Source organism: Phasianus colchicus, chromosome 2 (assembly GCF_987193195.1).
Source record: "Phasianus colchicus chromosome 2, bPhaCol1.hap1.1, whole genome shotgun sequence".
NCBI classification, from domain to species: Eukaryota; Metazoa; Chordata; class Aves; order Galliformes; family Phasianidae; genus Phasianus; species Phasianus colchicus.
The window spans coordinates 66,695,476-66,715,455 of NC_143437.1; the positions used below are offsets into that span (position 1 = coordinate 66,695,476).

Below are 19,980 nucleotides of genomic sequence, written 5' to 3' on the forward strand. Positions count from 1 at the left end.
AACTGTGGAATCAGTGCACTTGACAGGAGATGTACAATGCAGTGACTTTTCATTTCTTTCCTGAAGTTTTCATTAAGTAACCAAATATTTCCTGTATCCTGGGTTTAAATCAGCCTGAGGTAAGAAGATTTGCATGTTTTTACATGTGAAAGCTTTTCCTGACAAAAATATGTGGGTTTATTTTTAAATAGAGTTGGGATCGGTCTTGGAGCAGATTCATCAGCAGGAGAGAGGTACAAAGGGATATCTTTGTGCATCTGCTGCTTTTCTCCTGCTCTTGTATCACTCATTGCCCTGCCTGAGCCTGGCCTTCAGCAGGATTGAGGGACGTGGGCTGCTGTGACACTGGGGCTGCATCCAGCTCCAGCAGCTGAGACCTGTCTTCTTTAAAAATAATAATAAAAATAATAATGCAATAAAAGAACAGTGGGGCAAGGAGATTCATCAGCACTTTCTTAACTTGCCAGCAAGGCCGACTGGTGCAGGCAGCCTGACAACAGCACGGCAAGCCAAATGAAGCATCTGACTGCAGATACGGGAACATCTGAGATTAGAAGTTCAGTACGTAATGCTTTTATGTTCCTTAAAGCAGAGGCTGTGAATGATGTCTGAATAAGGAGGGTGATAAAGAAATAGGTCATCAAAGTCCATCTTCATCAAAAGAATACTTTCAGGTTCAGCAGACCAGTGACAAACTCCCCAGATACCAGAGAGGTAGGTCAGTCCTACTTCTTTGCAACTCTGTCAAGCCACTTGGTGGGTTTTTGTTTCCTCTCTCTGCAACTTAAGATCTCTCATAGCTTCTGTTCTTGCAGTGACTGAGGCTTCTTAAGGCCATGCCCACTAATTCCACTTCCCCCCTGAGAAGAGGAACTTGCTTCCATGCAGGTGTGAGAACAGGTCTCTGCAGAAAGCAGAGATCCGCTGTCAGATCCACAGGTGTTCAGCTGCTGGATAGCCTCCAGCAACTGCTGCACAGCCACTAGTGAGCTCCAGGGCAGAGGGGTACCCTGTACATGGTTTGAACACAATATACGTTGTTGATGAGAAGGCCCTGTCTAGCAAAAAGAGCAGGAGACTGAATTTTGAAAAAGGGGGACTCCGATGTCAGTTAGAGGAGCCCTCTGTCAGGAAAATGCTTTCTAGACATGTTAATTGACTATTACTCATCATTTCCTCTTCCAAGTACCTGGTGACTCTCAGTGAAGGCGTAGACTTCCTTCCAGATGTCATCGTAGTTCTGCTGTCCTGAGGCATGAGAACAAGTGGCAGAACCTGACCGCAAAGGATGTGGTTTGAGCACGGCTGCTGCGTGATCCTGGAGACCCTCCATCACCCTCTCCATGTCTGAGACCTTGTTACAAACCACATCAAATACGGAGGAAAGATTCACAAGGCAAACAAGTCAGCATACCAGTCAGCAAGTCAGGAGAAATTCAGAGCACCCAGTGAGCATCAACCAGTACTGCTTCCCCTAATTTTGGAAAATTGTCTGCTGCTCACTCTCTAAGGTAAAAATATGGATAGACTTGTCTGTCCTAGCATATGGAAAGAAGATAATAAAGGATATAGAGTCACTTTTTTTCTAACTGAGTTTTATGGAGGGGTGGGACTTCTAGGTAATTCCTCTCTCCTTTGCTGTTATTCCTCATCCTTAAGGAGGAACACATATTTCTTAACCAAACCTAAAAATACAGCATTTTCAGGGCAAGCCACATGCAAAAGGCAACAACAATGATTTTTCATTGTCTCAGTGAGCTGCAAAGCTCTTATTACTTTCTTCTAGTGGTGATGATGGCTTTTGCCCAAGTTTTCCAGAGAAATTATATACTGTGGCAAGATATGAAAGAATGGTTTCTTTGTGAAATTTCTGGCATGGTTAAAGGGTATGAAAACAGGGATCACAAAAGAAAGATTATTGCAGTCCTGAATTAAAAAAAAAAAAAAAAAAAAAAAGCTGCATTAAATACCTAATCTTTTTATTTATTAAGAGAGTATCATCAAAATTAAAAACATTCCATTAACTGGCATATTTAAAGACAATTTCAGTTTTTCAGCTGCAAAATTTACATATATAAAAATAAAAAGCATAGATTGCCCTTAGATGCTTCATGGGAGAACCCTGCAAGTAAATACTGAACAAGAACCAGGAAAACTAAATACATACAGAGCACTATCTGTAGTCATTTGGCTTACTTCCACTGATGTCAGCTTCATGTGTGGACAAAGCATGTAGTTAAAGAGGATGCAGGACAGTGACAAGATCTTAAGCAATGGATGTCCAGCACAGAGCAGCTAGGCAGCAGAGAAGACACCATCCCCACATGTAGCCCATTGCTCCAAAACAGAGGTAGCTCCAAAACCCCACTGAGCCAGATCTGCTTGCTTCTGCCTGTTTTTGTTGTTTTCATATTGTTTTGGTTGTGGTTTTTTTTGACACCCATTTCCCATTTCCACCCTGTGCAACCCACAATCCCCATGCAGCCCCTGAAGAAGGCAGCAAGAAGAAATCAAGAAGCATGAGGACACTGCAGGGCTAGAACAGCCTCACATGGACTGGAAGCATGGTTTAGGCTTCTCTGGTGTACCTGGCATTGCCTGTATACTCAAGGAAAAAGACAGCCTCACCAAGGACTTTCCAATTGGCAGGAACGTGGCTGCTTTGAGAGGAGGGCATGCAGTGGCATGGTTGCTTCATATCTTCAGGAGGGCTTTCTTTTCTAGTTCCTATGTAAAACTGAAAGCTGAACTATTTGGTGTCTTTGCTGTTTGTGGTGCTTCACGCTCACCAAGGAAATGAGGGCCAGCAAACTCACCAGATGATTACCAGATCAATTTTGTGTTCTTAAAAAATTTATACAGACCTTGTCCTATAGAAGTAATTGACCGTCTTAAGTGTATTAAGCATCCTTTGAGAGATGGAGAGCTACTGTTATACCTGTTTTACAGATAAAGACGTCAGATCCTCTAAAATTTCACAGGAAAAATATGATAAGACTGCACAGTACACCTGATGGTTCCATCGCACCCTGCATTTTGTCCTGTGCCCTACAAATTCTAGACTTGTGCCTCAAAAGTGCAGTATCTCTCCTTGTCTTTTGACCACAGGCCTGAACCTTGGTCACAAAAAGAAAACACATTTTGAGCAGTTTCTTTAACACCTTTGACACATGAATTCCAGGGCTGGTTTTAACCTGACTTGGGTGAACTTCAGAGCTTTTGAATATTTATGCAAGTGTTCAAGATGCCTTTGGAAACCACTGAACTGAGAAAGAAAGAAAGAAATCTTTCTATAGCAAGCACCTTAGTAATGGGTCTTTGGTGAATTCAGGCATATACAAATGACACATAAACCTGAGGCAGCCTTCTGATAGACGTTTCAGTTTCATTGGAAGTGAATAAATAAGTTAAAATATCTTGAAATAACAAGTTATATTACCTCTACAAATTTTGAATGAATGTTCAGCATCTTATCCACTTTTTTCCATTGTTTCATTTTTATCAAAAGCTTTTGCTGCCAGGGATCTACTTTAGGCTTAATCTGTTTGACAGAAAAGTAACCATAAAATGTATGAATATCACTCCATGTTTTTTTTCATTTTGAGAAGCAATATTTAGAAATGAAAGTGCTATACAGTCACTTTTTTATTTTTAACAGACGTGTATAGGAACTCTTTCTTTACTGTACTAATATGCAGAAGTATAGCAGGTACTTATTTGTTCAAAATTATCACTTTGTGATAATTGTTTGTCAAAAGAAACATTATAGAATTTAGTTGTTGAAATATATCCTGGTACATCCTGAAGACTGATTAGGACTTTTTATTATGACAACTGAAAAAGGAGAGTTACTCATAGTTACCTTTATAAAAGGGATCCAGTTGGCTCTCTTCTTCAAAGCCCTGGTTGGATCTGACATGCCCCAGTTCTCTGATCTAGAAATCTCTGTGTCATAAACTGGAAATGTTCTCATTGTCTGCTGTTTGCAGAAGATGCTCCTAAATTTTTGGACAACCTGTAGCACAGAAGGAGATGATAGTGTAATAAACTTCACAAGCAGGATATTAAATTGTATGAAAAAGTAATACTGCATATTATCAGCTGAACTAAATAACTGAAGCAGTAAAGTGACAAAGGAGACAGTTTGGTCCTGTTTTTTCCCTTTCCATCAGACATAATAAAACTCCCTGCAGTTAACTCTGAAGCACTAAAAAGAAGATGAGATTTTCAACAGATCATGCTGTCTTTCAGTCAAAGGCAAATCTATTGTCATCAGCTCTGTTAGGAATAGCATTGGCCAAAAGGAGGATGTTCTTTGAAAAGCCTGTTCAAAAATTAATAAACCACTGCTGGCCTACAATGAAGATATTCTATGTTATTTCAAATGTTGTGTTCATGGCAGACTGACAGACCGGTGTATGGTTATGTAACCAAGCTTGTACCACCAGCACTACTGCAGGCCACAATTTGTAAGACAAGGCAAGTATTTAAAAACAATGTTATTTATGTCTCATAGCTATACATCTCTTTTGGTCACTGAACAAAACACGGAGGTTTAGAGATTTTGCCTTGTGGTTGGTGAAATAGACAAAAACCAGAATTTTCCTGCTGTTAATCACTGAACTGAGGAGCTGCTCACTGTATGCCTGTGTGATGGTGTGCAGCAGCCGACCTCTAGTGGAAGTACTGCAGTGATGGGATGCACAACACATGGACAGAAAATCTTAAGAAAAGCATGCTAAAGGCACAAGTTTGAGCTGGGAGAGCAAAGGTACAGACTCAAGCAATAACACAAAGTATAAACTCTGCAAAACTGTTGGTGTTTGCTATGGCCTAATGGGAGTAATCCAGGCCTCTCTGCTGCTTTCTGTCAAGATCCAAAGTTCCCACAAGCTTTTTTCCCATAACACAAAACACTGACTTAACATAAATGGAACATTCTTCCATACTTTCAAAGATATTTCTTTCTGTTTTTAAATATCAAGAAGCACGTTTCAGTTACCAAATAAAAGAGCTCCATCTCATCAGCTGGGTCCTTGAGATCTTTAAGGTTGTAGTCAATATCAAAGTGAGCCAGCAGAAGCTGGAGCTGGGCTCTCAGCTCCTTGATTTCAGTGCTGTGACAGGGCAGAATGAATCCAGTGTCCTTGTGGCAAGATTCTGTAATAATTATAATCAGCTGGAGAATGTCAACATTTCAAGCAACATGACTGAAAGCAGTACTGTCAGTGCCTCTTGCTTTGCACAAGATCCACACAATGATGTAATTTCATTTTTCTATCCAGAAGCAGAAATAAGCAGAAGGAGAGAGAATGAAAAACAATCTGCACTTGTATGGATTTTTGTTTTACTTTTAGGAAAAGGCCTTCCACAAGACCCTTAAATTCTAACAGCTGTTGCAGGTCAGGGCACCTCCACAGCCCTTGGAAAAAAAGCATGCCTTGAAAGGATGCCAACTAACAGATCCTGCTGCTTGAACAAGGAGTAATAGCTCAGGGGCTCACACACACAGCTCCCAGATCACGCCATAAGAACTTCAAGTACATTACTATTTAAGGGTTATCACTCCTCCAGTACCTGATACTGGCATGGTGCTGCTATCACAGACTTCTGAAACAAGGGTGTACTAGGGATGGTTGAGTAGCTTAAGGTACGTGTTGAAGAGTCTGTCTGCAACATAGCACCCATTTTTAGAAAAACTGAAATATTTTCTCCTACTTAACCTTGCTCAGGCCAAGAATATCAGTATTCCTTCTTTCTTGAGCAGCCAAAACTACTGTGTTCCTGTAGGTTTTGTCATCTTTTCATAAAGAGCTTTATTCAGCTCTTTGAAAAAAATGTTTAACACAGTTTTGTTTTTTGTTTGATTGATTGTTGTTTTTTAAAATCAGAATCTTACCATTTGCCCTGTGCCACTATCTTTCTCCAAAGAAAGTGACCACTGTTCAAACTCCTTGGTTTCCATCTCACACCAAGCCAAAACAAACAATAGCATTTTATCTGCTACGTTTTTTCCAAATATTTTTGAAAGTCCAAAAAAGTGCCAGTTCATTCTCCTTTACCCAGTACTGATGAGTACTGCTTATACACACAAAGATACTAATAGGAAAGCTACTGTTTGTTAAAGTTCATCAAAACTCTTGGGGTTTAGTGGAACTACAGGTAATCTAATTTATTATCTCATTGTTTCAGCAATAAAGGGCCATCTGCTCTTTTGTTCCATCTTTGCTTCACTTCATCTTTGCTTTGCTTGTCTTGTTTAATCATTCTGATGTTTCATCTACAAAGCTCAGATCCAGATAGGAGATGAATGAAGCTTATGATGGTAATATGATACTGTACCTCAAATATTAGATAAGTAGATACTGAAGATCAAAATGAGCTAAGTCACTTCTGAGTTGCTGTTTAAATAACAATAACTGTCTGTTCCTCAGCAAAATTAATGGTGCAGAAGAACCATATACACTGGAGGTCTGCCCTCTCCTTTTCCCTCCCTCTCATAGCCCACTCATGAAAGAAACACCACTCCATCACATCCCCTACAACGTTGCTCTCCCTCTCCTAGGCCCTCACAGATCTACAGGCCCACGTTCTGCGGTAGAAGTTTACAGTGAACAGACTGGGGAGGACAAGGGAGAGGACAAGTCACAGCCCCTCTTTGTTCCTCCACCCTGATCAGCCCACTTTGTGAGGTCAAGGAGGCAAACAGTGTGCCTCATCCCCAGAAGAAAAGCCAGGGCTGCATTTTCCCATAGCTCATTCCATGAGATCCTGCAGTGCAACATCATTCCCACTCTGTAAAAGCACAGAATTAACTACTGGATTCAAATACACTGCAACAGGAATGCTGCCTTAAGTACTGTTCACATGGATAACTCCATACAAGCAGTATCACTCCCTCCCTCCCTCCAAAAGGAAAGGGAACTTGAAACTGACCACAAGGAGATTTTTTTGGAGATACTTCATTATGTGTCTTGAAACAACATTTCTCTTCTTGTTTTAGTTTCTCCAGAAACCAGCCACCCACTGAAATATTTTGAATAATATTTTTGCAGAAAGTTAAAAGGGTGAGTTTCAGGGTTTGGCATAATCAGGACACATCCTGAATTCTCTATTGAGCAGATCCCACAAGTATTCTTCTAAAGTGCCTGTTTCTGCAGCCCAGTGCACAGCAAGGCCAAAGGAGTGACTGCCACAGATTCAAGGCTGCACCCCTTGGAATTTGGACAACAGGTTTCCAGGATTCTTGCTGACTGTAGAAGCCACACACTGCATTTCTCAAGCATACAACCCAAAGACAGCATTCAGCATTTCCCAGATTTGTACTGTTGGCCTGTCTTGAAGAGTATACATAAACAAATACATTATCAGTAGGATTTCTAAAAGAAAGCTGATCATTTCTCACCATTTCTTAAAAATTTTGAACAGCAAAACACATCAGTATTAAAAACATCTGAATTTCTGTCAAAGGCACTCCTTAATTTGTCCCATTTGTCTTGGATCACATCAGGACATTTCTCATCAACCACATTCAGTTTGTGAGAAACAGGCAAGTGCTGGAGAACCTGGAGTTAAAAACATGTTTGTTGTTATTCTCAGTCAGCTAGAAGCCATGCAATTATTCAGTTGCAAAATAAAAAATAAAATTAAACACAAGAAAGAAAAAAAATCATAATTATCTATTGTATATAAATCTAGAAGATCATTCACTGTCAATGACTTGTAGCACTCATGTAATAAAAATATTAAAGCAACTATATAAAATAAGGATGTGTTCATATTTGTCTTCACAGCGTGATACTTAAATAATCCTCAAATCTACAAACTATTCATCAAAATGACTCAACCCTTTCATAACATTCTGCTCTATCAAAACATCACCACAGTAACAAGTATGGAAAAAAAAAATCAAGTTTTCTTCTCATTCTGGATCTCCTTAAATCCACACAGCCCAGCACTGTCTACTCTGCAGCCAGGGAATTCATTATTTCACTTACAATGATGACAAAGCTGAATTTACATATTTCCTTTCCAGCAAAATCAATGTGCTAAGAGAACTGAAAGTCAAATGTATGCAGTTTGGCTTAGTACCATCAAACCCTTAGATTTTGCACTGAGTTTTATCTTCCTCAGTTTACTAAGGTTTGAATGTTGTATAATTACATTTTACTGCTCAAAATGCTCATCTTACCTGGAGAAAACGGTGAATGCCCTTCACAGAGTGTAGGTGGCACACTAACCATTGGGTGTAAATCATCAGATCTTCCTTTGTCACTACATTCATTGGATTTTTCTTTCCTGTCAGGAAGTTCTCCTTTGCCACTGAAAGCCTTGCAGCCCTCTGAACTGCATCATTGTATTCATCCATGATGTGACTAACTTGCTTCTGTTAAGGTATACAGAAGAGACGCTATCATTTTTGCACACATGCATCTTCTTCTCTTATTAGCTAGAAGGTCATTGCATTCCTTAAGGAATCTCAGTTTGAGAGTAGCCTCAAAGGTTTATTTGAATCCTAAATGGTGAAGAATTATATTTCCAAAGGAAATATTTTCAGTTTAAATAGTGAATATTTCTGAGCATCTAATACTGACCATGAGCAGACAGCTGAGTATAACCAGACGTCAGTGTGAATGCAGACAGATTAATAACGGTGAAGAACATGTATTGATCTTTTCATGTCCTATCCACTAGAATCATAGAATCATAGAATTATTCAGGTTGGAAGGGACCTCAAGGATCATCAAGTCCAACCGCAGCCTAACCATAGTACCCTAACTCTAACAACCCTCTGCTAAATCATATCTCTGAGCACCAAATGGCTCTTAAACACATCCAGGGACAGTGACTCAACCACCTCCCTGGGGAGCCTATTCCAATGTTTAACCACCCTTTCTGTAAAGAAGTGTTTCCTAATGTCCAACCTAAACCTACCTTGGCACAACTTGAGGCCATTTCCCCTCGTCTTGTCACCTGTCACCAGTGAGAAGAGACCTACCCCGCTCTCACTGTAAGCACCTTTCAGGTACTGGAAGAGAGTAATAAGATCTCCCCTCAGCCACCTCTTCTTCAGACTAATCAGCCCCAGCCTCTCCTCATAGGGCTGATTTTCCAAGCCCTTCGCTAGCCTCGCTGCCCTTCTCTGGACCTGCTCCAGTACCTCCACATCCTTTTTGTACTGAGGTGCCCAAAACTGAACACAGTATTCAAGGTGAGACCTCACCAATGCCAAGTACAGGGGCAGGATGACTTCCCTAGTCCTGCTCACCACACCATTCCTGATACAAGCCAGGATGCCATTGGCCTTCTCGGCCACCTGGGCACACTGCTGGCTCATGTTCAGCTGACTGTTCATCAGAACACCAAGGTCCTTTCCATCAGGCAGCTTTCCAGCCACACCTCCCCAAGCCTGTAGGGTTGCCTGGAGTTGCTGTGACCAAAATGCAGGACCCAAACCTTGGCCCTATTGAAACTCATGCCGTTAACCTTGGCCCATCGATCTAGTCTGTCCAGGTCGCTCTGCAGTGCCCTCCTCCCCTCTGGCAGATCAATACTCCCTCCCAGCTTGGTGTCGTCTGCAAACTTACTGAGGGTGCACTCAATCCCCTCATCAAGATCATCAATGAAGATGTTAAACAGAAGCAGTCCCAGTACTGAGCCTTGGGGGACACCGCTCATGACTGGCTGCCAACTAGATTCAACTCCATTGACCACAACTCATTGGGCCCGGCCATCCAGGCAGTGTTTAACCCAGCAGAGAGTACACCCATCCAGACCATGGGCAGCCAGCTTCTCCACAAGAATGTTATGGGGGACAGTGTCAAAGGACTTACTGAAGTCCAGGTAGACCACATCGACAGCCTGACCCTCATCCACTAAGTGGGTCACCTTGTCATAGAATGAAATAAGTCAGATTCTTCAAATAGTACCAGAGAAGGCGCTACTTGAAGACTTTTCAAATACAAATGCCTAGTTCCCTCAATTTGCTCCTTTAAAAGACTGAGCAAAAGTGCAGTTTTTTAGAAGCACATATTGCTGACATTGTAAGAAAACTTCCCGTTAGGGAACCACTCGTCTAAATGCTCATCTATGCTGATTAGAGTCAATCTGGAACTGGCCAGGAACTGGAAATGGACTTTGGTCATCTTCCACTCAACATTTTGCCTTCTACTGAACTATCAATAATGGCATGAGTTACCATGGTAGTGTTAACAGGACAGGGCCCAGATAACCATACGCACAGCCATTTGCCACTTCCCTGCTTACATCAGAGAATCAGCTTTCTCCTGGTCTCAGCTCACACATTTCCCAAACAGCAAGTGGCAGTTCTATTTCTTGGCATTAAGTTCATGTGGGAAAGTGGTCAATCTCTTTACTGTCTTCGTTACCAAGCTCTACCACCACGATCCCCTGCAATTATGGCCTCTAGAAAACTCAAACCACCTAAAGAGTGAAAGTTTTACTGAAAAATGCTGACACAACCATACCCAATAGAAAATACAGTCACTGACAATACAGACAAATTGATGATTTAATAGAAGATTCAGTCAACAAGTGTGAATTTCAACTCTAAAGAATAGTGGCAAGACAGTTATGTAAACTATTCTGCTTGACATTTATTCATGTCTGAACAGGGAAAAACATATTCAGCTGTAAGAGAACTCAGTTTATTTGCAGAAAAAGGTGCTTATTCTGGAATATTGATGATATTGAACTAAAAAAAAAAAAAAAAAGACTACTTTTACAACAAATAAGAACAGAAAAAGTAGAGATAAAAAGTTAAAACCTTCTATCTTCCTGAACTGGACTTGAGATGCTGCTTGGCTTCAATTGCTCACATTTGTTCAATAAACCATAGCATCTTGAGTTAAATAGAGTTAAGTGCCTAATATATATATATAATTGTATTATGTACTGTCAGGTGGAAGGAGGGGTGGGAGTAATATTCCAGATAAGCGCTGCAGTGCTTGAAACCATATTAATCTGTGCTATGGATGCTGCTGTAACAGATAACAAAATCTAAAGATTTCCAAGTTTTATACATTACCCTTAATGTTAGTAGTTCTTCATTTGGATGAAAAGAAAGCCATTGTTAACTCTTGCTAGCAATGAAAAAATCCAGTTTTTCATGAACAGCTACTGAATATGTTAGATGTTGAGTTTGGGATCCTACCTGATAGAGAGGATAAAGCTGCTCAATAACACTGCTGTGCGTGCAAAATCTTTTCCATCTGAGCATGTGCAAATATTTACTCTGGACTAGCTGAGTGATTCTGTCTGTAAAAAACTTGAATAAAATCAAAAATAACCAACATACCACATATTAGTAAAAAACAACAACAACACCAGCTGTTTAGCATCACAGAAAGCTTAAGCAGTTTATAGATCATCACTGGCATCAGAGAATAACGCCAAAAGAATAGGTAGTTAGTCACCAAAAAACAGTGCTTTTATATTTATTAGTCATAATATAAATATTGTATACATTTATACTATGAAGTAGAAGTTGTCCCAGTGAGAAGAAAAAAAAAGAAAAAAAGAAGAAGAAGAAAAAAGTATTATCATGGGAATGAAGAAAGCACTTAAGGAAGATGGCAGAATTCCATCCATTGGATGTAGAAATTTCAGCACTATTTCTCTATTTTAAAAAATGGGAATAAAAATAACCCACAACACAGGTGTAATAGAATAGAGCAAAAGCATCAGGGGAATACAAGAACATTGCTCCAGCCTGTCTGATTTGACTGAGATTCCCATTCTTCAAAAAAGCAAAGAGCAGCATTTTTCACATCATAGTGTTTTATACAGCAAGTACAACGCTTTCGTTGCCTGCATTCAGGCAGGAGCTGCATACCATTCCTATTTTAACATCACAGTGCAGCCTGCAAGGCTGGGGGAACCCTCCCCGAGCTGTGCAGCGAGCACGAACCCACCTGGTGCAGCAGCAGCGGCAAGGTTGTTGCTGTGTACTCCCTTCTCCAGCAGCTCTCTAACTCCCTCTGCATGACATCAGCCTGAATAACAAGGGGCTTCGCTTCCGCCACCTGCAAACAGCGGGTGGTGAACAGATATCTTTTTCAGGCCATTGAAAAGAAATAGTGTTAAATAAAGAGAAGCTTTTTAGGCTTTATCACATAAACAAATGCTACAGGCTCAGACTGTTCTTCATTTCACAAAACATATCCATTTCTGCAATTTGAATTTTTAGTTATTACTTGGTAAAGGGCTGTAAGAGGGACAGGAACAGACTCTTTAGCCTTAGGTTAAAGAAGTAAAGGCTCTGAGCAGCCTGATCTAGCTCTGGGTGTCCCTGTTCATTGCAGAGGAGTTGAACTATATGGCCTTCCAACTCAAACTGTTCTATGATTCTAAGAGCAAAGAGATTTTTTTGAGCTAATGTAGACTTTAGCTACCTACCTGTAAGATTCTCTTCAGTATTCTCTCTCTTTCTTTTCTGAAATAAGTTGCATCTTTTGGAATTGGAACAGAACTGCAAGGAAAAAATGGTTCAGCAAGATGTTACCTGCAAACTGGTGGAAATATTGGTCAGGCACAACACAACTCAAATGGCGAGATCAACAATAAGAAAGTTTAATGGCATAAAACTTACATTCAAGCAGTATGATTGGATTAATTAGAAGATATTTTTAATTTTTATTTATTTATTTTTAAGTCAAAGCCTTTCAATAATCCATCTAGATGCTTGTCAATTCTCTGGGCACACATGACAGCCCACAGCGATGTAGCAGAGTTCCCTGACAATCATCCTTCATCATTTAGCCAGCTTCCTTCCTCAAATGCCTGCATGACAAGGAGCTGTGAAAAATTCTGGAAGAAAACTGTTCTAATTCTCACGCATCTACATAGTTATAGCAAGTACACACTGCAAAATTTGTGTTAGATTAACAAAAATGAATGCAAGTAAATTAAAAACACAGATGAAAACTGGACGAGTAAAAACATCATCTGAATCTTGGCCAAAAAAAAAATACTCAGCAGGTGCAAATGGAAAAGTTTAGAACCACAACAATGTTGGGCTGTGGAAGATTTTGTGATTAGCCAGCACTCCCACTGCTCTAAGGCAGGAAAAGCATATTTATTGCTTACAGGTGTTCATCTGTCTTGCTCTTAAAGGCTTCAAATCATGGATGGAGCAAATTCCTCACCTAGACATCAGTGTTTAATTAATACTCTATTTGGAATGTTTGAATTTTAGCCCATGATTTCCGCTCTATTCGTAAGTGGAAACAGAAATTTATTCCCCTCATCTTTACAGAAATCTCCCATATGTCTGAAGATTTATAACCCAGACAAAACTGAGTGGAGACACAAGTCCAGCTGCTTTCCTTTTTGTCTTAAGTGTCTTAGTCAAACTTTCTTGACCTCTGTTTTCCTCTAAATATTCTCTAGGTGGTCTACAGCTTTCCTGAAGCCAAACGTGGATGCATTGTCACATCTAATATCTCATCATGGCTGAGGAGAGCAAGAGCAGCTGTCTTACTTGCAACCATTCTGTTTAGACATCCCAGCATAATATTTAAAGCCACTTCCTCTTCATCATAAGGAGGAAATACTTGATGTGCTAAGGAGATTGAACATTTTGTTTGCAATATATGACATGAAATGGGATTTAGTTTATATTTTCACATTCTCTTCCATTTTGGCTGCAACACTGGGGCAGACTCACAATGAAAAAGCTGCTATTCCTGGCTCCCATGGGAGCCTTCGGGCTTCTAAAATGAATATTTAGACACATGACATTCATTTGCATTGAGGAGAGGACAATGCATTGCTACAATCTCACTCTCTCCCTTGTTCCCCAAGAAACTATCAGTACCTGTATGCCCTGTTTGGTGTTCCCTGAAGTACCCCATTGTCTTCTATTTGTGCTTTCAGCTCTGCCAGCTGTGCTGCTAGTTCTCTTTCCAGCTGCTGGACCTTCTCAGTAGAAGAGATGTGGTATACTTCATCCATCTTGCTCCTTCTCAAGAATAAATCACCTGTGAACTCTGGACCAGGAGAACTGTACATGTAAATAGCATAAATTCCCAGTCCTATAGATATAATGTATATATAAACAATACATAGAATATTCATTAAAGAGCTAATTATTCAGCATTTCCTTTAATGAGAGGAATTTTCTTTTAATAGCTGGAACAGAACAGGGTAAAAGTGATTTTTCCTATTTTGACTGCTAGCCTGAGGAAAACAGGAGGAAACCATAATGGGCCAAAATTTTTCAAGAACCCCATCCACCTGCATTTTGCTAACAAATGATATCCCCTCCTTTCTTCATTTAGTTTGTTAGAGACGCTCTAGAAAGCTTAAGTAATCAAACATGAAATTTGAAGTCTCAAATAAAATCTCTTAGAAGAAAATAATTGAAAATTTTTGCTTTAATTTTTTTCAGGAACAAAATATACTGACACTCAAGATCTGTTCTCCCAATTTCTCTCACTCAAAACTATTATTTGAGATTGACCAAAATTTAAAGAACTCGAAAGAAATGCTAGTTTTTGACAACTGTACTGTCCATAAATAATCCACTTTTACTACAGTCACTCAGTTGTGATCCAAATCACTTGATTTGTGAGAATTTCTGAAGTATATGTGCACTCTTCACATCTGGAATTACAGTCATTCTGCTCACCTGTCAAGTGCATCATCAATTAGAAAAAAAAAAAAGTTGTCTCTAAAGGAAGAAACAAATCTTTGCAGAAAGACTTGAGTTTTCTTTCTTGGGAGCAAAGGGGAGGAAGAGGTAAATTACTTGTAGCCAGCTTCTGAACAATGCTCTCTACCATCAGTTTTTCAGTGGTCTGCAGAATCTGTTTGGCAGATGTGGGCATATGGTTTCTGCCTTTTTCTTAAAAAAAAAAAACAAAAACAACAACAACAACAAAAAAAAAACAGCAAAGAAACAAAAACCCACTGAAAATAAAATAGCTATTGATCTTAGTCACACTTACGATGTCTAATTTAACAAACACAAGAGGCAGCCACGAGGCCAAACACAAGTGTAGCATGTACCTTATTGGTCCTTGTACCTCCTTGGTTGATGGTTTCCTAATACCTAGGGTAAATTTCATCTCTTGCAACTGGACTGGCCTGATAATAAGATCTGCAAACTAAGAAATCCACGGAAGGAACTGGACAGTTCAGATCTCTGGGCTTCACATGTGAAAGAAGAAGAAATTAGGATAAAAGAGGACACAAAGAAACAGGGGACAGGATGACAAAAGAGCAAGAAAGGAAGTGTTAGTGTTGACACAAAACAAAGTACAAGATTTTACTGAACCCAGACAAGAAACTGGGCAAAATGGATGGGAGGGAAACAGTATGTGCACTACAACAGTTTTCCCTAGGTGAGAGCCTGAACTAATAACATAAGACATATAAAAGAGGCAGAAGAGTAATCATTCTTTTGCAGCAGGTTGTGAGATATTTTGAAAAGACTGAATTTATGGTAAAGGTGATAGGATAGTCTGGTATTTTAATGAATTTATATTTAAGAATAGCCAGTACAAGTTAAAGAGAATTTATTTGCATTAGGTTTACTTAATTTAAAGAATGAAGATAAAGATTTTTACTATAGTAGTACTAAAAAATAAAGGTTGCCATGCTTTACAAATGCCTGCAAACAGTCATTGAGCCTAAATGAGAGTTGTGACTTTTTAAGTAAGCAGTGAAAATGTTAGAGAAGAGATCATAATCTGGGTTATAACGGAACAATAAAAGCAGACCTGCATATGAAGTGTTAAAATCCAAAGGGACTGATTTAAAGAAATTAACAAATATAATTAGAAAAGTCAAATTCAACAAATATCCCTACAGATTTTAACACTAGAGAAGCTAGAGAATCTTTAAATCAATGGTAAAAAGCTAACCAAAACTTGTGCTCAAAATAAAAGAAAGGGGAAGGGTTTGTAAGCAAGGGTGGTCAGCCAACCATTGAGTTATTGAGCATAGGCAGAGAATGAAAGCAGAAAAAGAAAAATAAAAATAAAAATAGAGCACTGGGCAGCCTAGAGCTAAAGAAAAAATACCAGTTAAGCTAAACACTGCTAACAAAAATAAAAAGCAGGCTCTCCTACAGCTATTAAAAAAGAATGAAGCAAGAGGGATGAAGCCACTCTGGAGACAGCAGAATTCAGATGAAGATCATTCAGATATGGCTGTAAACTAATGGGAATTACTTTGTTAAGATTTTTCTGAATGGGCTACAATAGAGAAAATGGAAATAAGGTTGAGTTGGCTGAAGCCACTTGAAGCAGTGGGAATATAAATTGCCACTTCTCCAGATAAAGCAAAACTTCTGGCAAAATAGTAAATCTGGCCATAAATAAACTACACTTACAAAAGATATATATATCTTGAGCATCATAAAAGTACAACTGTATGAGAAGAAAATATGAGTACGAGAAGAGACTTTGAGTATGACAAACTGTTTCATATATAACCCTCTAGGTCTGTGAAGAAAATTGGAGAGTGTATGGTAATAAAGGAAAGGACTCAATAAGCCACAAGGTCTGACAATATTCCATTATTCTTCTTCAACCACAGACCAGTGAGATCCTGATCTCCTAGCTTTGGATCAGTGAGACAACTCTTCATGGGAAAGTGAGATGAGAGTGGTTTTGGAAAGGGGATCCATTCTTAGGCCAAAGCATGAGAGGCTGCCATGAAAGCAGGAAGACAAAAGTTTGCATGCAGTGTCACGCATAGGATCCACAGCCCATCAGCAGCCCTGTACTTATGCAGTACTTCTGTCACCATGGAGAGTTAACACAAGTTCCCTAGAAATCAGAGGAAAGGTCTTCACATTCGGTCAGGCCCAGACCCACAACCCAAACGACTTGCAGACCCTGCAGAGGCCGCCTTGCCAGTACAGGCACGTTGAGCAAAACAACAAATGCTTCATCAGAAATATGAACATATGCCTTATTATCCCCACTTCCTTGTTTTTCTGCTGTAAAAATCAGCATGTGTTTGTATGATATTCTTATTCTGGGAACGTCTTTCGGTCCACATAAACATCTGCACTCTGTTACATCAGCCGCCGTCCAAATCCCAGCGAGATCCTGCCCTGATATTTTGTGAGGAGTGTTTTTGCCAGCTTCTATTCCCAGAACATGCTGGATTTATAGCTATGTCCAACCTCTCGTTTGCTGGTTAGAAGATTGTTATGCACAAATTTTCAGGCTGAATGCCTTCTGTACTGGGACAAAGTCTTTCCAGCAGGCTTAAGTAACAAGCCATTAATTTGTGCTAGTGTATTTCATTAGCAGAAGGAAAGTGAATTATTACTGGATACAATTTGCTACTCTGTATTTTTAATTATACTGTTTGACCTTCATTGTTTGTCCAATTTCTGTACTGTCTAGCCACAAAATACGGCCCTAGTTTAAAATACCAACAAAACCTGTTGTCGGTGATAACTCTCACTGTGACAGGTTTTGTGTAACTCAGGAAAAAAGAGCCAGGATTTTGAGTTAATAAACCAATTCATCTTTTTGGGGGGATTACTGTGTGTTTTCATCTGCTGCCCTTTATAGCTAGATTCAAAACATTTATAAAATGAAAAGGAATATACACCCTTCATCTGAGAAGACAAACAAGAACGCTCAAGATATAAATCAAAAACGAGGATCTGTAAAAGAGTACAGCAAGCGCTCACGAAGCCAAAACATACTGTTCTTATAAAAAGACTGCTCTAACCACTGCATTTTCTCCAAATATATGTTTATGGAGTCCAAAGCCAGCACTTATTTAGAGTGTAAAAAGGGAAACGTTCAGATCCCGTTGACCTGATCCTCCTGGGACCTGGGCTGTGCCAGCACTTATGCACAAGGTTCCCTTCATCATCGTGGTTTCTGCATTACCACTTACTGCTGTGGATTACTTTGAAGACTTACCTCATGTGGTTGACAACTGCTTCAGCCTGTGCAGACTGTGAATGTGCCAACAAATAAAGGCACGCGCTGACCTTCTGCCCTTCCCTGCCCAGCTGCTGACAGGAGCAGCTTTAGCAGTTTTCCCCTTCCCCCCAGTCCCTCACTCCCCAGAAAGTGGAACAGAGAAGAGATTCTGGGCTCTGTTGGCAGCCAGGTACATTTGAAGCCTGGCTATTCAATGCTTTCATCACTGTATTTTCATCAAGTACTCACCCATCCCATACCTCACTGACCGTCCCACAGCTGTTGCCCTCCACAGCAGGAAAAACTTGGGCCTCCTTCTCCAGATCCAGCACAAAATGGCTCCCTCTCCCCGGGTTTCTATAGTCAACACAAATGCCAGGTCACAGCTTATTGATGGCTGATGGGCTCCCTGCCCGGGCAGGCCCAACTCTCCCCATAGCAACACCAAGCCACCGGAGCTGCTATGGCCTCAGATGCAAGCCTGCAGTGCTTCTTGCTCTCACTCCTCCCCATTTTTATGCAACTGAGGCAAAATAATGGCAATTTTTCTCTCTCTTTCAAATGTCTGATGGTTTTTATTTCGGGCTGGACCTCCGGATGAAATAAAATGTTTTGGGCTCCTTAAAGCATGCCATGGCCTTTTCTCGCTTGCTCTCTCACATGGACAGAGATTCAGAGGTTTTTTAACTACCTCTGGGAATGGTACAGGCTTATCTTGTGGCAGCAGGATACACATAGTCTGAAAATGTTAATAGCAGAGATACTCATTTTTCTCTTGTCTCCACAATCAGCAATTCCAGCACCTAGAAATGCAGATGCCTACCTCAGCAGTGCTATCTGTACTAGGAAAGCACCCTTTTTAGAATATGTTTAAGTGCTTTTAAGCACGAAGTGTTCTTTTCTAAGGCAGAGATAATCCATAAGAAAAAAAGAATGTGTAAAATGAAGGAAAATCATCCCCGCATATCAGCTGAACAGCATGACCTTCCATGGTCCTGATAAAAATGTTGAGAGTCTATAAACTCCTCACCAGCATACCCAAACCTGCCATGTAAAGCTCGCACACACTTCTGTCAAAGATTGTCACAATCCTTTTTCTGGTCAGGTTCCAGAGAAAACTTACTCTGATCTGAAGACTTAACTTCTCATGAGGACAATACATCATTACTAGCCTTAATTCAAAGCCCTGAACAACAGAGCACATCTCCAGTTTTCATTCTTACCTTGAGAGAGCCTACTGCATTTTCTTCATACTTGAGATCCATAGCAGAACATTTATGAAAAATTTAAAGGCTTTTTTCTCCCCTTACCCCCTTCAGTACTGCCTCATCCTGGAGGCTAGAAGAAATTTTACAGACCTATAGCTTCTTGGAAAGGCAAGCAAACGAACCTTCTCTCTCTCATCTCTCTCTCCTTGCCATCTCATTCCCTACCCATACTCCTTATATCCTCCTATCCCCTTCTCCATGTCCACATTCACTATCACCAGTCCTAATCCCATTGATGCATTATCTACCAGGGTCACATTAGCTTATTGTCCATTTCTGTGCAAACTTCTACTCATACACACAAGGAAAGCTATTTAAGTCTGCTTATTCTTCTTCAGAATTTTTTAGTAAGCCACTTCAAACATATCAAAACATCAGGATGCACTATGGGAAGCTATCATGAAAAAGTTGGCTTTTTGATCTGGAGGGCTATACATGCAAAGCTGCATAACTCTTTGGTTGTGCTTACAACCCCTAGCATTCCCTAATACTAACATTGGTGATAAATCTTATGAGTAACGGTAACATAAAGAAGTATATAAATAAGAAACAATTCCTCTTTTTCTGCCTCAGCTGCAGTGACTGAATCTTGTTATTTAGTGAAAAGGAAAAACACTGTTTTTCTTTCAACAGAAGCACTAGCACAAGTCACAGAATCATAGAATCACAGAATTGTTTAAGTTGGAAGAGACCTTAAAGATCATTCAGACAACCCACCTGCCAGAGGCAGGGACACCTTCTACTAGAACAGGTTGCCCAGAGTCTCATCCAGCCTGGTCTTGAACACTCCCTGG

The 19,980-nt window shown here is 40.0% G+C and overlaps 1 protein-coding gene and 1 long non-coding RNA gene across 2 annotated transcripts in view; one reads left to right on the plus strand and one right to left on the minus strand.

Annotated features, from left to right (window-relative positions):
* Positions 1-18,297, minus strand: part of LOC116240429 (uncharacterized) — an 85,913-nt gene extending 67,616 nt beyond the window's left edge. Inside the window, exons 1-11 of the mRNA XM_090135898.1 lie at positions 18,179-18,297; positions 13,838-14,009; positions 12,418-12,490; positions 11,934-12,044; positions 11,174-11,287; positions 8,192-8,386; positions 7,406-7,565; positions 5,003-5,160; positions 3,863-4,015; positions 3,440-3,541; positions 1,190-1,354 (exon numbers count right to left, since the gene is read on the minus strand). Coding sequence (XP_089992024.1) covers positions 1,190-1,354; positions 3,440-3,541; positions 3,863-4,015; positions 5,003-5,160; positions 7,406-7,565; positions 8,192-8,386; positions 11,174-11,287; positions 11,934-12,044; positions 12,418-12,490; positions 13,838-13,974 — 1,368 coding nt within the window. The 5' untranslated portion in view covers positions 13,975-14,009; positions 18,179-18,297. The remainder of the gene's footprint in view (positions 1-1,189; positions 1,355-3,439; positions 3,542-3,862; positions 4,016-5,002; positions 5,161-7,405; positions 7,566-8,191; positions 8,387-11,173; positions 11,288-11,933; positions 12,045-12,417; positions 12,491-13,837; positions 14,010-18,178) is intronic.
* On the plus strand, positions 295-3,377 carry LOC149919083 (uncharacterized). Its single transcript, XR_016464417.1, has 3 exons — positions 295-561; positions 1,187-1,511; positions 2,485-3,377. It is a non-coding gene; the product is annotated as an uncharacterized LOC149919083 (long non-coding RNA).
* Positions 18,298-19,980: the final 1,683 nt, after the last annotated feature.